Genomic DNA, 23,113 nt, shown 5'->3' with positions numbered 1-23,113 from the left:
AAAAAAAAAAAAAATAAAACCAAACCAAAACAAACAAAAAAAACCCACAAAACAGTTACAATACCAGTATGGCAGACAAATTCATAGGACTTATCTGTCATAGCCAGCAAAATCCAAAATCAAACTTGTGTTCTCTTTCTTACTGCACCAGCAGTAACATAAAATTAGCTTCAACAAAAAGAGTAGAAAGTCCCTAACTGGATTTATTTTTTCAAGATAGGGCAAATTCACTTTTCTGGAGAGGAATTCATGATGTTGCACAGACAAGGGTCAGCTTATAAAAAGACAGGATTTCAGGTGCATTCTTTTTCTCAGTTTTCTACTGGCTGATTTGCCCAGCTTTTTTGTTCCCTCCAGTGAGTTTACTGACTGACGTAAGTCCTTTCCTGAGGTGTGATCTCATCATATTATATAGGATTCTGAACTATTGAGATTGCTTTCTGCCATGGGATTCGTTACACGTCATGAAGTTATGCTTTGCAATTCATGATACTTTGTTTTCTGAGTGTGTAAGATATTCTAAAGGATTTCTTTGTGATCTTTCCCTTGTTGATACTAGGTTTTGGTTGAGATATTAATAACAATAATGTTAACAATATTATGTAATATGAATTAATATTGTTAACATTTTAACATTATTGTTATCATTAATATTAATATCGTTAATGTTAACATTAACGTTAATTAATATAATTAATATTAATGTTAACAATAATGTTAAAATGTTAACAATATTAATTCGTATTACTTTAAACTTGCCAGTTTATTACAACATTACATATCATGGTGAGACCAAGTACTCTCTTGAAGAGTGATCAATCTGTCCTTTAGTCTTTCATGTGATTTATTTGGGTTTCTGTGTGCTAGGCAGAGAACACAGGTATCTCAGGATGTCATGTGTACCAGGAGATTATAAGCGTAATTTTTGGAGTACTATTTCCCACCAGCTGTATCTCCAGAATGATTCATCCTCCTTCTCTGCCCCTGGACGCACTCTGCCCAGGAGAGCAGTTTCAGACTGCATGCTGGAGCAGTGACGTTAGGGGATTTTCTGATTATTCTCTGGGATTCTCCAGGTGACGTAGGAGAAAGAGAATGACAGACACTGATTCTTATTCAGCTGACTGCCTCTCATCCAAATAAGTTTAAGGGGTTTTAAAATCTTCCTACTGTGGTCTTCCCCAGTTGAAAGCCCTCTAGTTGAGGTCATATGCGGTAAAGCTATTTATAAAAGCTATCAGCTTTGCTGTTACAGCCTGGAAGTCTGCCTCCTCTACACTGGCAGAAAATACAGGTAGCCTATACCAACCCACCTTAGATTATCTCAGGAATTAAGTTTTTGGCCAATGGAGGACAGGAGGAAAATATGCATCCAAACATGCTGAACCACCTATAATATAGCTAGGACACTTCTCCCTTCCTCCTGCTGACATAGTCTGAAGCAGAATTACCTCTTCTTGAAGTCTACCCCAGAGGGATGCTTTGATGCTTTGAGCTATGTGCTAAGACACATTGAACACATCTGAGCTGTCAGGATTTGTGCAGTTCATAAAACAATGACTCTGAGGGAAGGGAGGAGCCAAAGGGTGCCTGAGGAATTAAACTCTATTATACCATTATTTAGCTTCAACTTTAGTGAATTAGTATCACAGGAGACATGCTCCACAGTGATTACCGACAGACAACAGTTCAAAAGCCATGCCACACAATAAATACTGAATGATGGATACAGGCCCTTTTAAGGTAACACAGAAACTGTGTACATTAAACAAACAGCAAAATAGAATGTGCAAGATGAAATTGTGGCACATTTTCTAAAAGACAGTTTTTGAACTTTGAGGCCTCTCCTTTGACTGTCAGCGGGCACTGAACACCCAGTACTCTTACTGCCTCATACTAGTGGTCAATATATAAATTAAACTATTGAATATGCAGATCAGAAGCATTTGAATCACAATCATAAATAAAAAAGAATGCCTTCAAAATAGTATAAACAATCATCTCTTTTTCAATAGATCAGCTGCTCCACTGGCAAAACTTCATGGCTCTTCCATTTTAGAAAGACATCACCTAGAGTACAGTAAAACCTTACTGCAAGATGAGGTATGTTTGCATGAATCTTCTGCTTACACTGATCAACACAAAAGATCCAATTAAGTTATGACATTACAAATTTCTCCAGCTTTTATTCATTTCTCTAATTCTGAAATAAGAAATTATGCTCAAATTCATAAGTTTAAAACAAATTCTTATGTACTGTCTACTTTAGAGAAAAATCAGTAATTTTGCCAGAAATTGATTCTCTCAAGATAAAAAAAGCTTGCCCTGTGGGCCTCACTCACATGCCTCAGTTCTTCCTGCTTTCACTAAAAATCTGAAGTATAAAATACATGGTGATGTAATTAGAGTGCTGCCCCTCATTCTGAGTTCAGTTGTTGGCTCTGGCAACTGAGGAACAAAGGGATGAAGCTGTTTATGGAGGCTCCTCCAGCCCCCCCTATATCTCACTAAAACAGCTAAGGGAGCTTCGTGATTCTGTGGCAGCTCCCATTACTGCTCTTCCCTGCATTAGATGTTTTCTCTCTTCTCTTCTGCCACCTTATATGTCTCTACCCCCCTCTCCCTATCACTTTTCATACCCCTGCTGCCTCAGCCTGGGCAGGCACATGCCTTTCTTTGGGCCCACAGGGGCACTGTGTGGCCATGCACAGTGACATGAGGGCCATGCACAGAGGGCATAGGGCGCCCTCAACCCTCCCCAGGCTCAACAAAATGGCGGCACCGTGCGGCCATGTTGTTCCCCCTCAGCCCTCCTCAGGTTCAACAAAATGGCGGCACTGCAACCAGCCAAGGCCTTCTGCCCCGCAGAGCCCTGACCTCCTACATGGGTCAGCCATTCCTCCCTAAGTGGTGCCTGGTTGTTTCCCCACTAAAAGGGAAAAGACTACTTACAACACTTTAAAGGATATTTTTCAGGGAAATAAGAAAAAGACTTAACAGTCTAGGCCTGAAAACTGGTGGTTGGAAGACCCCTTCCAACTTGTTTGCACCAGTGTGGCAGGCACTCACTTCCACATCCTTTTCTAATTTTCTAATCCTTAAAGAAGTACTGACCACTGCAGGGCATAATCAGAATAAATCCTTACACTTACCAGTAGCACAGTGGTCTTAAACACAACAGAATATTTATGATTTAAAAAAAAAAAAAATTAAAAACTATTTACCTTTATTGATGGAGATGTACTTTTTCAAATGTGAGATGCTGGGGCCTAACCACTGCTTTTTGGTGGAGCAATTTTCAGAATCTTTGAAGGTGTTGAACTTGGTATCTGACACCACAAGCTCTCACATGTATCACCCCATCAGTGATATGTATCCCCTCTGAATACGCTCCAGGGCTTCAATGTCCTTCTTGTACTGAGGGGCCCAAAACTGAACACAGTACTCGATGCGCAGCCTCACCAGAGCAGAGTACAGGGGGACAAACGCCTCCCTAGTCCTGCTGGCTACACTATTCCTGATACAAGCCAGGATGCTGTTGGCCTTCTCGGCCACCTGGGCACACTGCTGGCTCATGTTGAGGCAAGCATCAGTCAGCACCCCCAGATCCTTTTTCCCTGCACAGCCTTCCAGCCACTCTGCCCCAAGCTTGTAGTGCTGCATGGGGTTGTTGTGGCCAAAGTGCAGGACCCAGCACTTAGCCATGTTGAACCTCATCCCATTGGCCTCTGCCCATCGATTCATCCTGTCCAAACCCCTCTGCAGGGCCTTGCTACCCACAACACTTCCCCCAACTTGGTGTCATCTGCAAACTTACTGAGGGTGCATTCAATTCCCTCATCCAAATCATCAGTAAAAATATTAAAGAGGATGGGCCCCAACACAGACCTCTGGGGAACACTACTGGTGAACAGTTGGCAGCTGGATTTCACTCTGTTCACCACTACTCTCTGGGCCCGGCTGTCCAGCCAGTTTTTAATCCAGCAAAGAGTGTACCTGTTCAAGCCATGGGCAAAAGAATTACTGCTCCATAATCATCTGTAAGGACACCAGACAAGATATATTTAATCTACTAGACTATCTTGACGTTAGATTGTGCATAGGCCCTGCCCATCATTTTAACAACCCCACTTGTAGAAATGAGCATTTGATTTCTTCATTGGCCGTCAGAGACTACCATAACTGCAGGTCTGAAAGTGCAGGGTAGCTTTCTTTGCCATTATTCTCTGCCTATGCTCTTATTCTGAAAGAGGAAAGCTAAACTATACCTTTCTCTTCCCCTTTAACCTATAAGATTAACTATGTTGGCCAGAAGTAATTCATCTAGAATCACTTACCTGAAAAGAGTAGCTTTTGTATTCTGTATATATAAATATCATACTTTACCATAAATTGCTTCAGCCAGTCAAGATTTGGTTAGTATATATGACATTGTTGGGAAAAAAAAAAAAAAAAGGATATTTTTATTTGGATCTCAGTATTTGACACTTGTGTAGCAGTAATTGACAGAATGGTATTAAAACTTAAGAACTGGTCTTGAATGAAGGCCATCTTTGACAATTGAAAAACTTTTAATTTGTAGCGTTATGTTGATTTAGGCCATACATGCAGTTTTGTTATACTGTACTGGACAGGGTGTATACTACAAACCAAAGACAGTTTTATAAGAGGAATTGAATTCGTAAACTTTCCATCTTGCAGAGTTTAAACATCTTCCAGAACCTAAATAAGCGCCAGTTTGAAACCGTTCTACACTTATTTGAAGTTGCAATAATAGCAACTGACTTGGCATTGTATTTCAAGTAAGTACTAAATTCTGTGTAACTTCCTACTGAAAAAAAACTCGGTCCTATATGATTTACATCTGTAGTTTACTTGTTATGTGCAGAGTACAGAGCTGTATTTTAAATTGTTTTTAATAACTCTTAATTCTTATCAGAAAAGAAAAACAAAAACACAAGACATTCTTAGTTTCTTTATAAACTTTCAAATTTAGTTAAGTGTCTGTAATACTTCATATACATACAACAGGTCATTCAAATATGCGTTTAGTTACAGCAGACATTGTACATGTATTTCGGAAGTGTGGATTCTGTAGCCTAGTAGTAAGGTTGTCAGCATGTATTTAGTGTACCATACTACAGCTACTCATACTAAACAGGAACATGCTTATGACATGGAAATTGACATTCTGGTTTAAGAACAGACATCAAGTGATCCCAGTGCTAAATATCCGAAAGACTTCAGAGATAAATTACCTATCCTGTTTCAAGTTTACTAACTTAACATGCTTTTAAACAGGGTATTGAGCTTTTGTTTTTTTTTGGTCCAGATGTCTCATGACTTGGACAATTTAAAGCCAGGAGACAGAAAAAGTTTAGTAAGTTGTTCAACAGAAATAAGTTAATTTTAATGAAAATTAACTTTATAATTCATTATATATGCAAATTAAAGGATTTATTAAGCAATAATAAGACATCTATATTTTTCAGAGTTTTCAGTCAGGTTTTATGACTTTTGTTGACATATGACGAGACAGAGTTGAAGAACATTTATTAGCTATTTGTTTCAATTTTCACAATTCATTATGTTACTGGAAGGGATAATATTAAGGAAAATATAATACTAAAACAAGAATGTCACCCCAAACAGTTTAATACGCAGAGTCAGGAAACTGGTTATGTGATTGTCAGGAGCTAGAATATATCTCAATGGTATACAGCAAAATTTAGATGTGTTAGGTTAACTAGAAACCTTGAGTTTGGTGGAAAGAAGGCATCACTCTGAAACTGTTGTGACCAGGATACAATTTTGGAAAAGCATAAATATGAGAAATATGGTTTTCTATTTTTGATGCAGGAATTTTTGTTCACTACTATATGGTTTATTGGTATGTTTTCACAGGAAAAGGACTATGTTTCAAAAGATTGTGGATGCAATTGAAAAAATGGAAACAGAAGAGGAAGCCATTAAATATATATCTATTGACCCAACCAAAAAAGAAGTCATCATGTAGGTGGTTAATATCTTACTTTTTATTCAATCAGTTATCTACAGCCAGATTTTAAAAGTATTTGGGCACCTAGATATGTAAGTTGAGACTTGGTGTTATTGTATGATGATGAGCATAACCATGATTTTAAATAAGAAATAGATGTCTACAGGATTCTCAAAAGGTGCATCCATCTGTATCTTAAGTATCTAAACACCTGAAAAAAAATCTGTATTCTTTTTTTTTCCCCTTTCTTTTCTTTCATCATCCTAATCATATTCCATTTTGCCTTACATTTTCAAAGGGCTATGATGATGACTGGATGTGACTTGTCTGCCATAACCAAGCCTTGGGAAGTACAGAGTAAAGTAGGTACTTTTCAGACAGTGCTGCATTTGCTGGCTGTTTTATTGCCCATTTGCTACATGATCATTAAAAAAATATTTATTACTTATTATCATTAGATAGATATTTAACTATTTGCACCCAACTATCTTTCCAGAAAACAACCTTTATTTATCTGTCACTGAGAGCATAAGGGTTCCATGATGCCCTCTTCCACCCACACTACAGTTTATCTACCCTTTTCTACTTGTCAGTCAGCTAAAATCTCTGATTCTGTCACCTGTTCTAGCTACCCTTAAATCTTAATCCATTATTTTTGTGTTATCCAATTTTTGCTATTTTTCAAGTACTTTTAAGGTACAGATTTCACAACAGCACAATTTGAATGAATTGTGCTTCTTCTGTAGATCTTGGTGCTGTTTCAAAGTAGCTTAATCATGCTAAAAATAAATTCAGTAATACAGTGTGACACTGTGTTGTAGATAAGTACCTCAAATACTTCAGTACTTATTGACCATCACACTCAAGTTCATCTGTTAGTCTTACGGATATAGGTTTTAATAACGCATAATCCAAATACAGCTGCAAGATGCTTGTGGAGCATTCTACATAATATGCATTACAAGAACTAGAAGATTCTGTTGTGTTGATAGTATTGTCATGGTACTGCTGATGATAATCTGTCATTCAGTCAGTATGCACCAGAATTTCAAAATGGTAGATATTTTACTTGCTGGAAAAAGCACACCAGAGATTGTCTGTAATTCTTGAAAGAAATACTCAACTATCTCAGAAGGGATTAATGAGTGGAATTGAATTGTTTTTGACCATAATTCTCTGTTTATAATGCAGCTAGCAAGAAATAAATGCTCTTTTGTGGGTGTGAAGTTAAATACCAAATACCAAATTGAGAATACATTGATTTAAACAGTATTATGCCAGTCTGAGTTAATCAACATTTTCAAATTTTCTGGAAAGCTTTGTCCTTTCCTTTATCTATTTATTTATTTATTAATTAATTCATTCAAATTGACTACTTTCTGCTTACATTTCCATTGAATTATGATTCTCAGGTTGCCCTCATGGTTGCAAATGAATTCTGGGAGCAAGGTGACCTGGAACGAACTGTGCTACAGCAACAACCAATTGTAAGCACTAAATAATTTAACTGTGTTAAGCAATATTATCTCTTGTTTAAATATTGAATAGATAATTGTCCATGATGATTATTAGATCATTACATCCAAAAGAATGATGTCTGCATGATCTAAATTACTGCTATTCTGTTCTAGCCCATGATGGACAGAAACAAAGGAGACGAACTACCTAAGCTCCAAGTTGGTTTCATAGATTTTGTGTGTACATTTGTGTACAAGGTAAGAATAATATTTTTGGTTTTCCCACTACAGCAGTTCTGATGGAGCAATTAGGGACAAACCATTGCATCAAATAAAATCTAGAGAGCAGCAGGATTCATATTTATAGGGTAAATAACTATCACAACTACCACAATTTTTCAATCTTTTGTTACATAGAAGAATTGCTACCACAAAGCAAATTCAAGAGGTGATATTAACTGAAGATCTCAATGAAACTCAAGGGCACTTAAGTTTTGTTACTACCTTCCTTGAAAGACTGAATTAGAAAGCCTAGCCTGAATCTTCAGTCCCATTTAGTATAAATACACAACATGTACATGGTTACAGAATCCAATTAACGGCACAGTGAAGGGAACAGAAAACTTGCAACATTCTGGAAGTATAGCTATTATGTGTCTTCTAGAAAGCAATGAAATGTCAACATTGTTAATAACCATCTAGCTTTTCGTATTAACCCAAAATATCACAGAAAAACAATGTGTACCTGAAGATATGAAAATATTACATCTGCTTGGAATATACTATGGGATACTAGACTTTATCATTATATTCTGATATTTATAATCACATGATAAAATACCAGGTATCATAGAATAAACCACCATTGCAGGCCACCAAGAATATGCTCTCAAATATGCACTGGCAGGTACTGGCACATTTTAAAAATGTTTTTCCATTCTGTAGAAAAAAACACTACCAGATAATAACACTACCAGATACTTTTGCAAGTGGTTGCAAAAGAAAGTGAAATCAAATAAAATTAATTCATCTAGTATACATACTGAAATAATTAGATTTAATAGAAAAACGAATTCAAATGTTTTTATCTGCAAAGCAGCAGTATTTCTGGGAATTCAGACTTTAGAAATCATCAGTGTTTACAATTTACTAATTAGGAAATTTTCTAATTTACTAATTACAAAATTTTCTAATTTACTAATTTTTAATTTAAATTGATTGTACAGGAATTCTCAAGGTTTCACAAAGAAATTACACCTATGTTCGATGGTCTTCAAAACAACAGAGTTGAGTGGAAAACACGGGCTGATGAATATGAAGAAAAGATGAAAGTAATTGAGGACCAAAAGAAAAAGGAAGAAGAAGAAGCTGCCAAAAAAGGTTAAATAACTTCTAAGATTTTCCTTCATGTATATGTAAGGCAGTCAACGTGTTCTCTCTCTGTAAAATTCACACATGCAATACACTTGTGCAATATTCTTAACACTAATGATATGTGAGTTCTGATTTAGCCAAATTAGCTTTATCCTTAGTTGAAAGAGGAGTAACCTTTCAAGATGACACAAATCCAGTACACTGACCTCATTTTCTAAACTGCATGATTACAGAAAATGTTAATAACAGAAGTGAAGGGAATGTAAAATTTCTTTATTCTTAAGACATAAAACTGAATGTAATTAATCACCTCTATTTATCTGTCAATGTTAACAACCACCTGAAATATGAGATGTATCAAAATTCTGCATGGCATCAGCCTCAAATGTATTCACATGCTTTTTTTAAGCTAAAAACAAAAACTTAAGGAAAAGGGATGAGAATGGACAGTGTGTTTTTGGAACATCCCCGCTCCTCTTCCAAGTTTGAGATAAAGCTTTTGGCTCTAGTTTCCTGTCATCAGTTCCTTGGTTAAAATATGCTCTCATAGTACAAATTTAACACTAATCTAAGAGAGCCCAAGTCCTTAAATTGAAAGTATGGCTTTGCATATGATAACCCAGAAGATAATCTCATTTTATAGAAACTGAGAACCTATCACCCAAGTGTAAGAGTGAAATTAGTCAGTTACTTTTATTCTGTATTACATGTGGAGCATGAGCTCTGGTAATCAGCTGAGATGACTGAAGAAATTCAGAGATTAAAAAACAAATTGTGATTTCTAGAGAATGATTCATTGTCAGCTAATTTAAAGAACAGTTAGTTTACTCTTACAGTTTATATTGCATCTGTAAAACAAAACAGTACTGAATATTTGTTGATCAGTGTCTGTGGGAAATAGGTGAGTATTTTCCAGATTTCACACAAAAGAGAGGTTATTCAAGGCTACCCATCAAGTTACTGTCAGAATTTGAAGCAGAACTAGAAAGTTATTGGCTCCTAAAAAAGTTGTTAATAGGCTACAATTTTAAAAATGTTCCTGTACTTATTAAGAAAGCACTGTAAGCTACATGATTTAATCAGAGCAGGTTTTTGAAAGAGATCTGAGTCAAGTTATTATTGTACCAACACATTTTTTAAAGTTTAAAATGCATTGTATTTTATCAGGCCAAATTAAATATTATCCTCCAAACAGTTAGCATGTATATTCTTACATGAACTGTTAAACAACTTACAATAAAACTATATGAAATATTTTTCACACTGTGATACCACTTACAATCTCATAGGAATTAAGCCCACTCCATTCTCTCTCTGTTTTATTTTAAAAGGCTTTTTTTATTTTTTTTCCCAATTAATCTTATAATTTTATTAATTTATTGCTGAGAACTAGCTGGTCCTGAATATGAACACTGGGATGTAAGCATCTGAGTTTCACAGAAATACCAGCAAAAGCCAAACCTCATTACATATTTGCTTTTTTAGCAAAGAAGATAGTTACTGAAGTCTCTGTTCTTAAGGTTCCTCTTAGCTAGAAATAAAGTAATAGTTTAGGAATTTAGAACTTTAGGAAGAATCATATACTGATGTTCCCACCTGAAGGCAGGACCATCTCACATCATTGGTATTTTGGAGTCAGTTAAATCACTGACTTAGGGAAAGAAATATTTTCCCACAGGGAACTTTACACAGGCTGGCATGGACAGACTGATTTACAGGAGTTAAAGATCTGGTCTTCTTTGCATATCATAATTAGTATAAAAAAATACAAGTGAATTATTTTGTCTCTTTCAAAATTTGCATTGGAATGAGGTCATGCACATTTGTGAAGAACAGATCTGACACTGTCAAATCAAGGCCATGTAAATATATGCGTTTGTTAAATCAGTTCATACAAACAATACCATGATGCATGCTGAACCACGGTCATTTCTCTAGATCACACTGACCTGGCTATTCTGAGCCATTCAGTAGACAGAAAACAAAATAAACATACTTGCTGAACCACTACAGTGGAAAGTTCAGAACAGAAACTAAAACAGTATACAGTATTTAACTAAGAAAATAAAATACATATTTAGTAACATAGTGTTGATTATATCCACAAATTACAGAGGGTAGGACACTGATTATGTGACATGTTTCAATGCAGGTGGAAAGGGTCGAAAATGACCTAGTAACATGGTGATCCACAGCTTTCAAATGTAAGTTTTAATTCTAATATTGGTATCTTACCTTAAATGAATCTGGAAACACAATTTATTACATTGGAAGAATCTTAACTGTGACCAATAAACATCTGTGGAATCATTTGAGTGAGATATTAACAGAATCAGTAGCTATAGATAAGAAATATTTAAGCAGTCTTTCTCTTAACTGGTTATTACCATGGGATTCATGCAGGGTTGGATCAAAGTTCATACAATTAGGTCAAATTAAATCTTGTATTATCTCCTTCAAAAATAATTTCAAAGATGATATCGAACCAAGAGTTTCTTTTGCATGGCTTGCATACTTCAGTTTTGTATGTGTGGGAGAGAGTTATATAAACTACTGAAACTTTCCAGGGAGAGTGGTTCAGTGTGTTTGGTCCTTAAGAAATGGGGTATCAACTGGTACTTCATATACTTACATGTACTTATAGTGTGTACTGTTGTTACATATTCCATTTTCCCAGACAAGTAGCAAAAACACTTTCAATTTTCAGAAGGTCAAACACATATAATATCCTTATAACAGAAGCAACACTTTTTAAACAAGGAATGAGAGCAACTAAAAGTAACAGGAAATACTCACTTTACTTTTTTTTCTTTTTTTTTTTAGCTGAAAATGCAGCTGGAGGTGGTGGTGGAGGTGGAGAGGACGGAAAATCCAAAACATGTATAATTTTGTAATTTGTCTCAAAGACACTGTTTCTGCTACAGAAAAGATATCGAGAAAGAACTTCAATGAGCCCCAGTGGATTTCTGCTTTGCATAGGATAGTATAGATCAGTCTCTTTACAATCCTCTTGAACACTTGCCGTTTGTTGGAAATAGTTTTCACTGGAGTAAAAGAAACAGTTACAATTAAAAACTGAAAAATCAAAAGACAAATGAAAAAATATTGGTGCAAAATAAGTTACTGTGTGCTCTAAATACTTTTTCATGTCACTCAATTTATATACAGTATTTTTATTAAAATATGTAACTTCTGCACACTGTCCAGGAAAAATATAAATAATTTTGATAGATGTTATATGAAACTACTGAATGAAACCTACCATGTACAATTTAATCAAAAAATTGCAATTTTCATAACATGTATATTTAGATTTTTATATTATGTGTTTTTCCTTAATCTGGCATTGTGTCCTTTTGCATCATACCCAGTACTAAATACAGTTCTAGTGCAAGCATTTCCTTCACTTTACGAGAGCTAAACGCAGTTCTCTGGCTCATATCTATAAACAGCAGGGCCATGGTACAGTCTTTTTTCAAAACTACTATGGATAAATCTGCAAATTATAGTTATAGTTTGGAGAAGCCGCTTCTTTGCCCATGTGCAAATGGCTCTGCCCATAGTTCCTAAACTTAACACCTTTTATTTTAAAAATCTAAAAAGGTACACCAGAAACATGTAAGTGAGAATTTACCGCAATACCTATACCACTATATCTATAGAAGGTTCTACATTCAAATGCATTTTAAAAAGCTCGTACTCCCAATGTACTGTTTTAAAAATACAGTAAATGAACAGAATTTTCTAGTATTTGAAAACCAATTAACTGGCACCAGTTTAATCTTGGGAGCAAGATAACAGCAGAAGTAGAACATCAGAATTCACATTATCTGCCTTTCCACAACCAAGACAGACTGCATACAAATCAGCTCTTTGTAAAAAAAATACCTCCCTACAAAAACCCTCTGTTCTTGAAGCACGACAGAGACCACTCAATGCTTTCTACTCAGGTCACATGAAGTCAGGTCCTCCTACAGATAAAGGAAGGAAAATGGCTACTGTATTGTGCACAGATCTGAATATTCACTGGAACCAGTTCCAAACCTAAGAGGAGCTGGATATCAAAGACAATTCCTGCAAGAAATGATTTTGGCATACAGACTCAATCCTGCCCCCTTTAAACAAAGCAGAACCCTACACTTCTTTTTTTTTCTCTGAAGGGCCCTCAGCATCAAGAGAAGGGAGAGTGATGGAAAGATTTGCTCGCTTATATACCTCTATAAGATGCTGTACAAAGATAGATACTGTGTACAACTATCACTCAAAATTAAAAGTTTCCCACTTATTACATCATTATTTACAAATGGGCCAAATATTTTATGCAAATGTAGTTATGACACAAAACTGGATATTGTGTATTATTCTGTATTAAATGTAGATACAAAAGAAAACTTCTCCAAGGTTGTTTCATCATGTAATTTTATTCAAACTGTATTAAATGATGTATTTAATATATATGCTGTAACATTTTATAAACATATTTTGAAGTCTCACAACAAAGTTAGTTATCCAGCACATACACCTAATATGCAATACTTGCAGCAACAAATACAGCAACACATTCTACAAAAGCCTGTTTGGGCAAGTTGCATACATGTAAGCAGATTGCTGCAGATTGGATTTGGCTCTCAACCAAGCTTGCAAGATGACAGAGAATTAACATTTAAATCCACCTTCTTACCTAAAGAAGCCTTCATGCAAGGCTACGTTTATTTGTTATTCAAGGACACCCTAAATATGTCCTTGTACTGTCATCTATTATGTAAGTAAAAACTGCCTAAAATGTAATTATGTTAAGAAATACTTGTAAATAGTTGTCTACTCATTCATGAGTACTTGTAGTATGTTCATAAATACGCTGCAACCATCTCTGTTACATTTTCCACATAAAATACTTACCATAAATACTTTCTACAAATATATCTACAGTGGAAAACGTTTATAAAAATACTTTTTCTGTAATGCTAACTTTCCTCAACTTGTATTACATGAACACTTAATTCAAGAGTTCATCCTTTTTATCCAAAGTAATTTTCATCCAACAAAGAAAATGGCCACCGTAACTATTCATGTGCAGACTGTTTCTTTGGAAATATGCAATAAAGAATGCTTAAAGTTGTGTTTCAATTTGAAAACAGAGATGAATCCAGTAGGTTTCTCAAGCACTATACATTCTTTACTTGTATATTCAGGATTACACTTTAAAGAAGGATTAACATTCTATCAATGCTAAGGAGATCAGAAACCACAGATAACATACAAGCCACGTGTACCTCTTGAGCGGCAAGACACACACTTTATTAAATCAAAGATTTCAACAGCCATTCAGATTTTTAGTAAGGAGTGGAATTACCAGTCACATCATATTATAAATAAAATTTAAAACAAGGTCACAATGAAAACTTTTTAAAGAGCAGGGGAGATATTTCAGATATGACTTAAATTCAAATAAAATACACCGTTGACAAAAATGAACTTCTCTAATGGCATTTAAAAATACTTACACAGGCTAATACCTGAATATTGAAGTCTACATGACTGATAACTTCAAGGCTATTAACTCTTGTTTAATAAATTACAAACATGAATATAATAAAGTGTATGTTTTTAAACCAGTAATAGAGTCTTCTAAAATGCACTTTACAAAAATCTGGCAATTGAATTTTGGGATAAAATAAAGAACAGCCTACTGTGATATACTGTCAATAAACTATTTTCTTGCTTGTTTACCTTCTTCCAATTTTTACGATAGGGTGTCATAAATCTTTTGCTATGAACTGAAAAAATATTTCTCATATTTCATGAGTACTCAGCTTACGACAAAAAAAAAAAAAAAAAGAAAGCTTTTAGCCCTGAAGCCTTCTGCAAAGATAATCCAGTCAGATGGTTCATATGGAGTGACCATGGAAAAGGTATGCTCTCAGAAAGACATTTCTGGTCCCTAATTGTCCCTAGACAATTCATGAAGAAAATCAACCTACATCAATTTCAAATTTCAGAGAAACAAGTCTTGAAAGTATTCATCAAACTCTTCTTCCCTGTAGAAAAATAAAAATATGTCAAAGAAAGTTCTGCTTTTGATCTGTATCTAGGAGACAAATCTTTGTATGAAAAACATTCAGCAGATTTCTGGTCAGAATATGTCTAAATTATGTACCTGGTATAGATCACCTTGACTCACTTTGATTCAATACATTCCCCTACCCTTCACATTTCCTCTTCTGTACAACAGCAGTGATTTCACTGTCATGATAGTTTGACTGTCTAAGATAGTTAACAGGACAGTAGCAGATAAAACAGCAGTGGTAATGTAGCAACTTGACAAAGGTTTATCCTCCAGTGCTGTGTATGTGTCCTCTTATATAGAAAAGGATTCCTAGATTCACTACATAGAAGATTTGACATAACTTTAAATGTCAGAGTCATTAAAACACTCAGTTTCTGCCTTTGCAGTTCCAAATGATCACAATACCAGATAAATGTTAACTGTGATGAACTAACCGTGATTTTTCATCTGTTTCTTGTAGAGGACCTTTCCAAAAATCAGCATCTGAAGGACCATCTTGCACATCTGAATCTGTTAAAAAATTTAGAGTGCTTAAGTAATAAGTTTTGAAAGAATTTATTTATTTACTTATTTATAATAAATAAGTAGGTAGGAAAAACTTTTCATTTTAACCCCAAGAACAAAAAAAATGCATTACTTTGAATGTAAAAATGAAAACATTTTCTAGTCTTATTCAATACAGCACCAAGAAGACTCAGGTATCAGTAACTGATATTTTGGCCAAACAGTAAAAATCATGTCAGAACACTGATCTTGGTAAAACAGCAGTTTTATAATAACAACCACTTTATTACAATACAGTTGTATTACAACATAACTTGTGATACTAAGTGAATGAATTACTTTACTCCTTGAATGACACATCAATGGTAATGTATCAGTGAAATTGCCAGAAAATATAGATTATTACATACATTGTTCCGTGTAAGTATACAAAAGGAGTGAAAAACAAGAAAGTCTCATTATCAGAAATATGCCTTGACTTACAAAAAACAAAACAAAACAAACAAACAAAAAAACCCACCACCACTGTGAAATCTTCCAATAAAGCTTTCCATGGAGACTTTTGGGCATGATCCAAGTTTTCAGAAAACTGCTTTGGGTCTTCCTGTATCTCTACCCTGTATCCTTCCTTATCTAGGACATTCCTCAAAGTATATTGCACAGCACAGCAACAAACAGAAACATTAAGTCCTTTCTTGAGACTCTGCAGCATGAATAAGGATGACCAGAAGATGGGGCTTATTTCACCCGGAAAGAAATTGGGTACTAGAATTACTGAGATACAAAGATAACCACTGCCTAAGCAGTCACTGAGACTCTGAGCACATCCATCTGCAATGCATCTCTGAGGTACTAATAGTTATAGCTGGAAGACTTTTGTTAAAGCTTAGAATTTATTTGGCATGGTGTCTCCTCCCAGTGCTCTCCTATTAATTTTGTGAGTTCAGTAGATATTTCTATTGTTCGATGAAAGGAATTGTAGTACTTACTGTATTAGAAAAGTACTTTATTTACGCAGCACATATTTACATACCTAGAACCGTCCAATTATTAACAATAATTGGGGTACTGTTGCACTGTCTGCTCTTTTCTGGAACAATCTACCCCTTTATTTTCTGGACTATTTTCATTGTGTATACAACCACACTTTTCTTCTTTCCTTAAATATTTTCTTCTTAAAATTCCTTATATTTTCTCCAATATTTATAAGTAATTATGTTGAACCTTACTATCTCTGCTTGTTTTCAACACAGCCTTCTTGCCATCTTATCAAATATTAGAACTGCCAATGAATGCTAAGACCAACGACAAATGTATATGAAATAATTCAACTTATAAAAACATAAAGATGCAGAAGATAATGAAATACTCTACCTTTATCAGAATTATCTGAATCTTCTGAAGAAACCTCATCTAGAAAGGAACACAAAAACAATTTAAAAAATAGTAAGCTTATCTTGGTTTTATCTGTTATCTTAAAATGTTTACAAAGGATACTTCTGTTACAACAAATTACACATAAACGTGCACATGCATACATACTCCATTACATTCAAAAAAAACAAAGTAAACACTGAAGCAAAGCATTTCTTTTCATAAGTTCAAAGATCATCAGTTTGAGCTCAAATAAGTTATCCCAAGACCTGGGGTGTAAAAAGGTTATCTTACATTTCCAAAAGGCTTTCAACTCCTCAAGGAATTAAGTACTTCAGAACCTCTCTGGTATGCAACATCTGATTTTTGGACAATGTACAATCTAATATAATATCCAATTCTTGAACAAATTTTTGTGGCAATAAACATTTCTCAAAAGGTTCTTCCTCTCTATATAATGTAAGAAATGAATCTTTTTTTTTTTTCACATCAACCTTTTTCTTTAAAATAAAAAATGTATCTTTTTGACCACCTATGTTACAGTCTAGAAACAATTGCATATCTATATATTTTGCATATCTATTTACATACCTATTTAGGTATGGTGAAATTAACATTCATCTTTTTTTTTTAAAAATAATATTGAAGGTTTAAAATTTAAATGTACCTTTATGAGTCTTTTTTTTTGACTTCTTTTTTGTTGAACGAGATAATTTTGTCTTCTTAACTTTTGGTTCTTTAGAGCTCAGTACAGCTGTGCCTCTTTTCTTGCTTGCTTTGATTTCTTTCCTCCTTTAAAAAAAAAAAAAAAAAGGTACATTTTCTTTGGTATATATACTCTTCAAGCAAGAGTAAATCCTAGGTATTTAATTCAAACAGTTGCCATTTTTTTCTGAAGCTTATCATTAGTTAAACAAAACAAAACAAAACAAAATCATCTGACGCAGAAGAATCTCAGGCCTAAGAAACTGCTGCAGATCAACAACCCATGTATTTTATTTTCCATGTGACTTATGTAGGCTTACTGTATGAACGTAAGGATTTTTTGCTGCTTCTTAATCTAAAACAGTCAGGAAAATTATTTCTGAGTATGTACTGCTCTGAAGCCAACTAAGAGAAAATATGCTTGATCGTGCTTTTTTTGAAATCATGTGGTTTTACAATTTTAGTAAAAAAGAAACAAGTCAAACAAATCTCAGTTAGTTAATTGTCCTTCTTAACATGTGCCTACACAGCACTTTAATGAAACTGAGTATGAATTATATTTTAAAATAAACTACCTTTTATGTATAAATCCATCTAGACACACCTTTCATTTGTGTTACTTTAAAACAGAAACAGTAGTTTCCTAGCTCAAAGGTTTTACTTTCACGTGCTGTTTAGATAATTTAGCAATTAAGCCATACAACTGAGACCACTTCAAGGACCAGACAACCATGACACTGGAAAAGCTGTTAAATTCAAAAAGATTAGAGATGATAATCAAAAACAAAGCAAGTGTTAATGCACATATTTTATATGTTCCAAGTTGAGTAGTTTTCTCTGCTATTAGGAGTGATTCTCAAAGGAAAAATACTTAAATTCAGAATTTCAAAGCACTGATGACTCACACATAATAATCCTATTTTTTAGCAAAGGAAAAGCTTTCCAACTCTTAAAACACAGCAAAAGGTAAAATAAAAGGTTGGTGTTTTTCATATACTTTCTGAAGAGAAAAATAACTATTGGGCTAAAACTAAGGAAAATAAACTTTGGGGGAAGGAAGATTCTCCTAGTTTGGGAAGTTTTGTAAATTCATTAGCACAAAAATACCTAACTCTCAACAATATCAAGCCAATGACTTTATAAGAACTCCAGAACAGAATATGCTTCAGTGTCAATTAAGTTTCTAATCATCTAGTTGAACTTTTATCCTTATTTGCTGTTATTCATACTAGCAACATATCAATAATTCATCCCCCATATTTTCAAAATATTTAATTACCGGTGATGGAAGTTTAGTTTGTAGGAACATTCTGGACATAGTCCTGAAAAAGAGAGAATGAGAATACCATAGCCATGTATTCGATAAGCACAACTAAAAGAACCTTATTAATAAACAGATCAAATTGTTCTACAATTGTACTGAAGATCCACAAGTCTCTTACATCTTCAGTAGAGACCAAGTGTTGCCACCTGGAGTGTTTTGTGCACAAAAGAAAAAACATTATTTGCTTCTTTTACGTAGAAAAACTGTGTCAATTTTGCTAAGTTTAATTATCTACTGAATATAGCAAAATGTACTGAATAAGAAAACCCCACTCAAGAGATGAGAATAGAAAAGGAAGCAAGTTAATTAAAGCTAGACTTTTTGGAAGAAAACAAAAGATGTAAAAATAACCTTAGTTGAGCTGAAGGTGTACAAAAACTTGACTGTTCCAAAGCCCTAAAAACTCCTAAACCACAAAATTAAGCAATGAAAATTATGAACTTTCCTTGCAAGTCAGTATTGTCCAATAAACCCAGACATGCCTGTATAGAAAATAGCTTATAAATTATTCTAATTTTATGACATCATGAATTATACAGGATGAAGTGCTCAACCTGTAACAACTTTGCCATACATAACAGTAGTAGCCATTCTCAACAAATCAAGACCATTGCTACCTTTAATTAATCTAACAAAATTAACTCCTATTCTACAGCTTATTTTCCACTTTTCGTGAACTAGTATCATTATCTTTAGGTCTCACTCTATAGCTTTTCAAGAGTAGGATCTTCTTTTAGGTTTATATATCCTTGAAGGCTTGACTTACTCAATTTCACAAGTGCATTCCTCTTTTCACCATGTTCAACATAACCAAAATTCACCTCCCAGCTCTTCAGGCCTTCTTCCTCATCACAGTGCTTATTTCCACAAGAAAACTGACCTTTAAAGATATCAGAAATGGCAAACCATGGTTCAGTGATTAACATGCTTAGGCTTGGGGTTGTTATTTCCAGTTTTGCTCAGTTTTTGCTTTCATTTTCTTTCAAAGAAAAAAGCCCCAACCTAAAAATAAAACCTAGATTAAGGAAACAATAACTATAATGACAAAACAATCATACTTGTCTCATATTGCATATTTGCAAAGAAAGAACAACTAAAATTTCTTTAACATTGCATAGAGGAAGGAAGATCTTAGGGGGGGAAAAAAAAAAGCCTAATCCTGAACTAGGATATATACTATGCCCTAAATGTTACTTATCATAGCATGATGTATAAGCAGGTGCAATTCAGCCGTACATCCCTAATGACATAATCTATCCAATGTACAATGAATAAAAAAGATTAAGATGTCCATATTCTTATTACCTTACAAATTTACTTGATATACTAGATATACAATTTGCATTTTAGTGACTTTCCATAAACACTTTCCTTTAAGAAAAACTATACTTTAAAAAATAAATTTAATTATGTGAAAAAGCATGCAGCAGCTTTAAATGTTTCCTTGGGTTTATTATATTAAATACAACACTAATTTTAAAACAACATACATGTAATCAATGTTGTTTACACCACTGGGTTCCCAATATTGCAGTAATAAAGACACACATATTCATTTTGCAGAGGACTAATTTGTATGCAGAGCTGGCAGTAAGGATCTATATTAATAGGCTCACAAGCAGGACTGTTTGTGAACGATTAACCTCAGAACATTCTGTTTAAGCTGCTAACTAATGGATTGGAAGTGTCCTCAGATACTTCAGTTCTGCAATTATATTCTGCCATTATAAAAAGTTTTGAATTCATATATTTTCAAAATGTTTAACCCCATGAAAGGTGTGGTTATCAGGAACCTGTATAATCTGGAATCATTTATACCAATCATAAAAAAATGAAAATCAACAAGGAAAAATTTATACTATTTAAGACTTTTGGTAACTTAATCAATTTTTTTTTGTTTGTTTTTTTCTCTTGTCCTTTGAAAAAAATCAGTATCTTCAGATTGTTAAGGCAAGGAATGAACTGCTAGGTAAGCCAGGACTTTACTGTGTAGGTCACCATAATTCTGTGACCTTATACATTTACATATATTTATGATGATCTAAATATTTTAAATGATGGTGAATTTTTTTTTTCTTAGAAGATCCTTACTTCATACTATATATGTATACAAATGGTCAGGCTTTTCTCAACCTCTTCTTTCACACTGCAATGCCTAAAACACATGCTCAAGCCCTGACTTGAATAAATAATTCTGCTGTTTGTGAAGTTTTTTTTCAATAGTGTTTATCACTGTAGAATGTCATTAAAAATATTTTTTTCAGAGAAGTAAGAGATCATTACAATCCCCTTTCACTCCTAACTCTCCTTCCCCATGACCTTACAAAGAAAGGCATGTAAAACAAAGCAACCAAATGTGAATAACCCATTCCTATGTTCCCTTCTTAACATACCCCAAACCATAACTCAATCCACCAGCAGCAGTTCTCAGCACCACTATTACTGTCACAGCTAAATTAAGCACATACTCTCTTTTTTAAAATATGAATCATAATTCATTCATACACAGCTGACCAGGTTAAGGTAAGTATTAATGCTTTATTACACATTGATTAAAGTAATTTATATTACTGACTTATATTAGAAAATAGCAAAAGAAAGACATTAGTTATGTCTTTCTTAAATAACCACTTCAAACTGCACTTTGCCAGAGCATCTCATACGCCAGGTGGATTCTTGCGCCCCTCAGTGGTGAGAGATACCATTTCTCCATTCTTATGTTCCAATTGTTCTACAAGCTTTACACTTTTCATTAGAAAACTTAAAACATGTAATTCTGCACTTTCTCCTGCATTTTAAAATAGTGTATCAGGTATTAAAAGTACAATGTATCTTTAAATTCTTTTCTCCCTGATGAAGCCACAATAATTCATAAATTATGAATTTCTCATTAACTTCTGTTATCTTTTAAAAGTGTTCATTCAATAATACATACAACTGTATCAAATTTAGGTACCTGCTAACATAATCTGTAGTGCTGAAAGCAACATATGACTACAACTACCTTTAGAAACACGATGAAAAAAACCAAACAAACAAATAAACAAAACACAACAGCATTGTATTTCTAATTTCTTGTAACGCATAATAATAAATAGAACTGTTTACAAATCTTTTCTGATCAACTGTATCACTCCACTCAATTATCTTGCATGTGCATGCATGACTCCTGAAAACTGCATAAGGTGCACAAGCATTCTACCCCCAGGAACAGCAATATGTTCACATAATTTTCTTGCTTGTTCAGTTACTTGAAAACTCCATGCCCCTAAGATATGAAATGAGGACCACTGTATAAGTTCCAGTAATACAACGTTATCAACCCACATACAGAGTCAGCTAGAATAAGTTGCTGATTTAGAGACAGGATAGGAAGAGATGACAACCATTCTCACTGAAGGTTTCAAAACCAGGATAGCCTGAAACAGATGTCGTGTGTAGTACTTTAATTAAGAAGTTAACATGTTCCAAAACAACATTGGAAAAACTTAAAAAAACGATCTTTTGAGAAAAGAATTCAGAGACTTCAATTAAAGGTATCGAAGACTAATAAGTAAATGTAGAACTACTGGAGAGAAGCAGCTGGAAAATATATCCATGACATTCTACATCATCAAATGCATTATGTTGGTGTTCATTACAAATTTGACCTTGTGAAAGTAAATTACATGTTCTCTTAATTTAGGCTGGAGAAAAGGAGGCTCAGGGGAGACCTTATTGCTCCCTACAGCTACCTGAAAGGAAGTGGTAGGGACCTAGAGGGGTCAGCTTCCCCTTGCAGTAAGTAGCAATAGGAGGGAATGGCCTCAAATAGCGCCAGAGGAGGTTCAATCAGATTGGAAATTGGGAGAAATTTCTTCTCAGGGTGGTTAGGCATTGAAATGGGTTGCCCAGGGAGGTGATGGAGTCACTGGCCCTGGGGGTGTTTAAGGAAAGGCTGGATGTGGTACTTGGGGATATGGTAATATTGGTGGTAGGGGGGTGGTTGGACCAGATGATCTTGGAGGTCTTTTCCAACCTCTATGATTCTATAAAAAAAAATCTATGCAGATTAGAGCTATGTGGAATAAAACAGTGAAGTTAACAGCTACATCAATTTATTGTCTATCAACACCTGATACACTTATCAGCATAAATTGTCAAATACTATAAAAAAAAATTATGTTGAAAAGAAACAAGAGAAGCAAAAGGCAAGGTGAAATGCAATATAAAATGAAAGAGAGCATTATTACCTTTTCCTGAAATTACTTCTTTCTCGTGTCTCCATCTAAATCCAAACTGTTGTGATAAGAACCAAAATCAGTTTTGAA

At 34.3% G+C, this 23,113-nt stretch overlaps 2 protein-coding genes across 2 annotated transcripts in view; one reads left to right on the top strand and one right to left on the bottom strand.

The window, feature by feature from the left end:
• Positions 1-11,789, top strand: part of PDE6C (phosphodiesterase 6C) — a 28,823-nt gene extending 17,034 nt beyond the window's left edge. Inside the window, exons 15-22 of the mRNA XM_005013598.6 lie at positions 2,016-2,103; positions 4,702-4,802; positions 5,905-6,012; positions 6,297-6,360; positions 7,411-7,485; positions 7,630-7,713; positions 8,682-8,835; positions 11,653-11,789. Coding sequence (XP_005013655.2) covers positions 2,016-2,103; positions 4,702-4,802; positions 5,905-6,012; positions 6,297-6,360; positions 7,411-7,485; positions 7,630-7,713; positions 8,682-8,835; positions 11,653-11,723 — 745 coding nt within the window. The 3' untranslated portion in view covers positions 11,724-11,789. The remainder of the gene's footprint in view (positions 1-2,015; positions 2,104-4,701; positions 4,803-5,904; positions 6,013-6,296; positions 6,361-7,410; positions 7,486-7,629; positions 7,714-8,681; positions 8,836-11,652) is intronic.
• The window catches only part of LOC101800677 (protein FRA10AC1), a 30,454-nt gene continuing 12,302 nt past the window's right edge, over positions 4,962-23,113 (bottom strand). The window contains exons 8-15 of the mRNA XM_027460404.3: positions 23,036-23,081; positions 19,570-19,683; positions 18,759-18,801; positions 17,442-17,566; positions 16,775-16,813; positions 15,331-15,406; positions 14,811-14,867; positions 4,962-11,873 (exon numbers count right to left, since the gene is read on the bottom strand). Coding sequence (XP_027316205.1) covers positions 14,825-14,867; positions 15,331-15,406; positions 16,775-16,813; positions 17,442-17,566; positions 18,759-18,801; positions 19,570-19,683; positions 23,036-23,081 — 486 coding nt within the window. The 3' untranslated portion in view covers positions 4,962-11,873; positions 14,811-14,824. The remainder of the gene's footprint in view (positions 11,874-14,810; positions 14,868-15,330; positions 15,407-16,774; positions 16,814-17,441; positions 17,567-18,758; positions 18,802-19,569; positions 19,684-23,035; positions 23,082-23,113) is intronic.

Source organism: Anas platyrhynchos, chromosome 6, assembly GCF_047663525.1.
Source record: "Anas platyrhynchos isolate ZD024472 breed Pekin duck chromosome 6, IASCAAS_PekinDuck_T2T, whole genome shotgun sequence".
Lineage (NCBI taxonomy): Eukaryota > Metazoa > Chordata > Aves > Anseriformes > Anatidae > Anas > Anas platyrhynchos.
The sequence above is the reverse complement of the archived record's forward strand: the minus strand, read 5'-3'. Positions and strand labels throughout refer to the sequence as shown.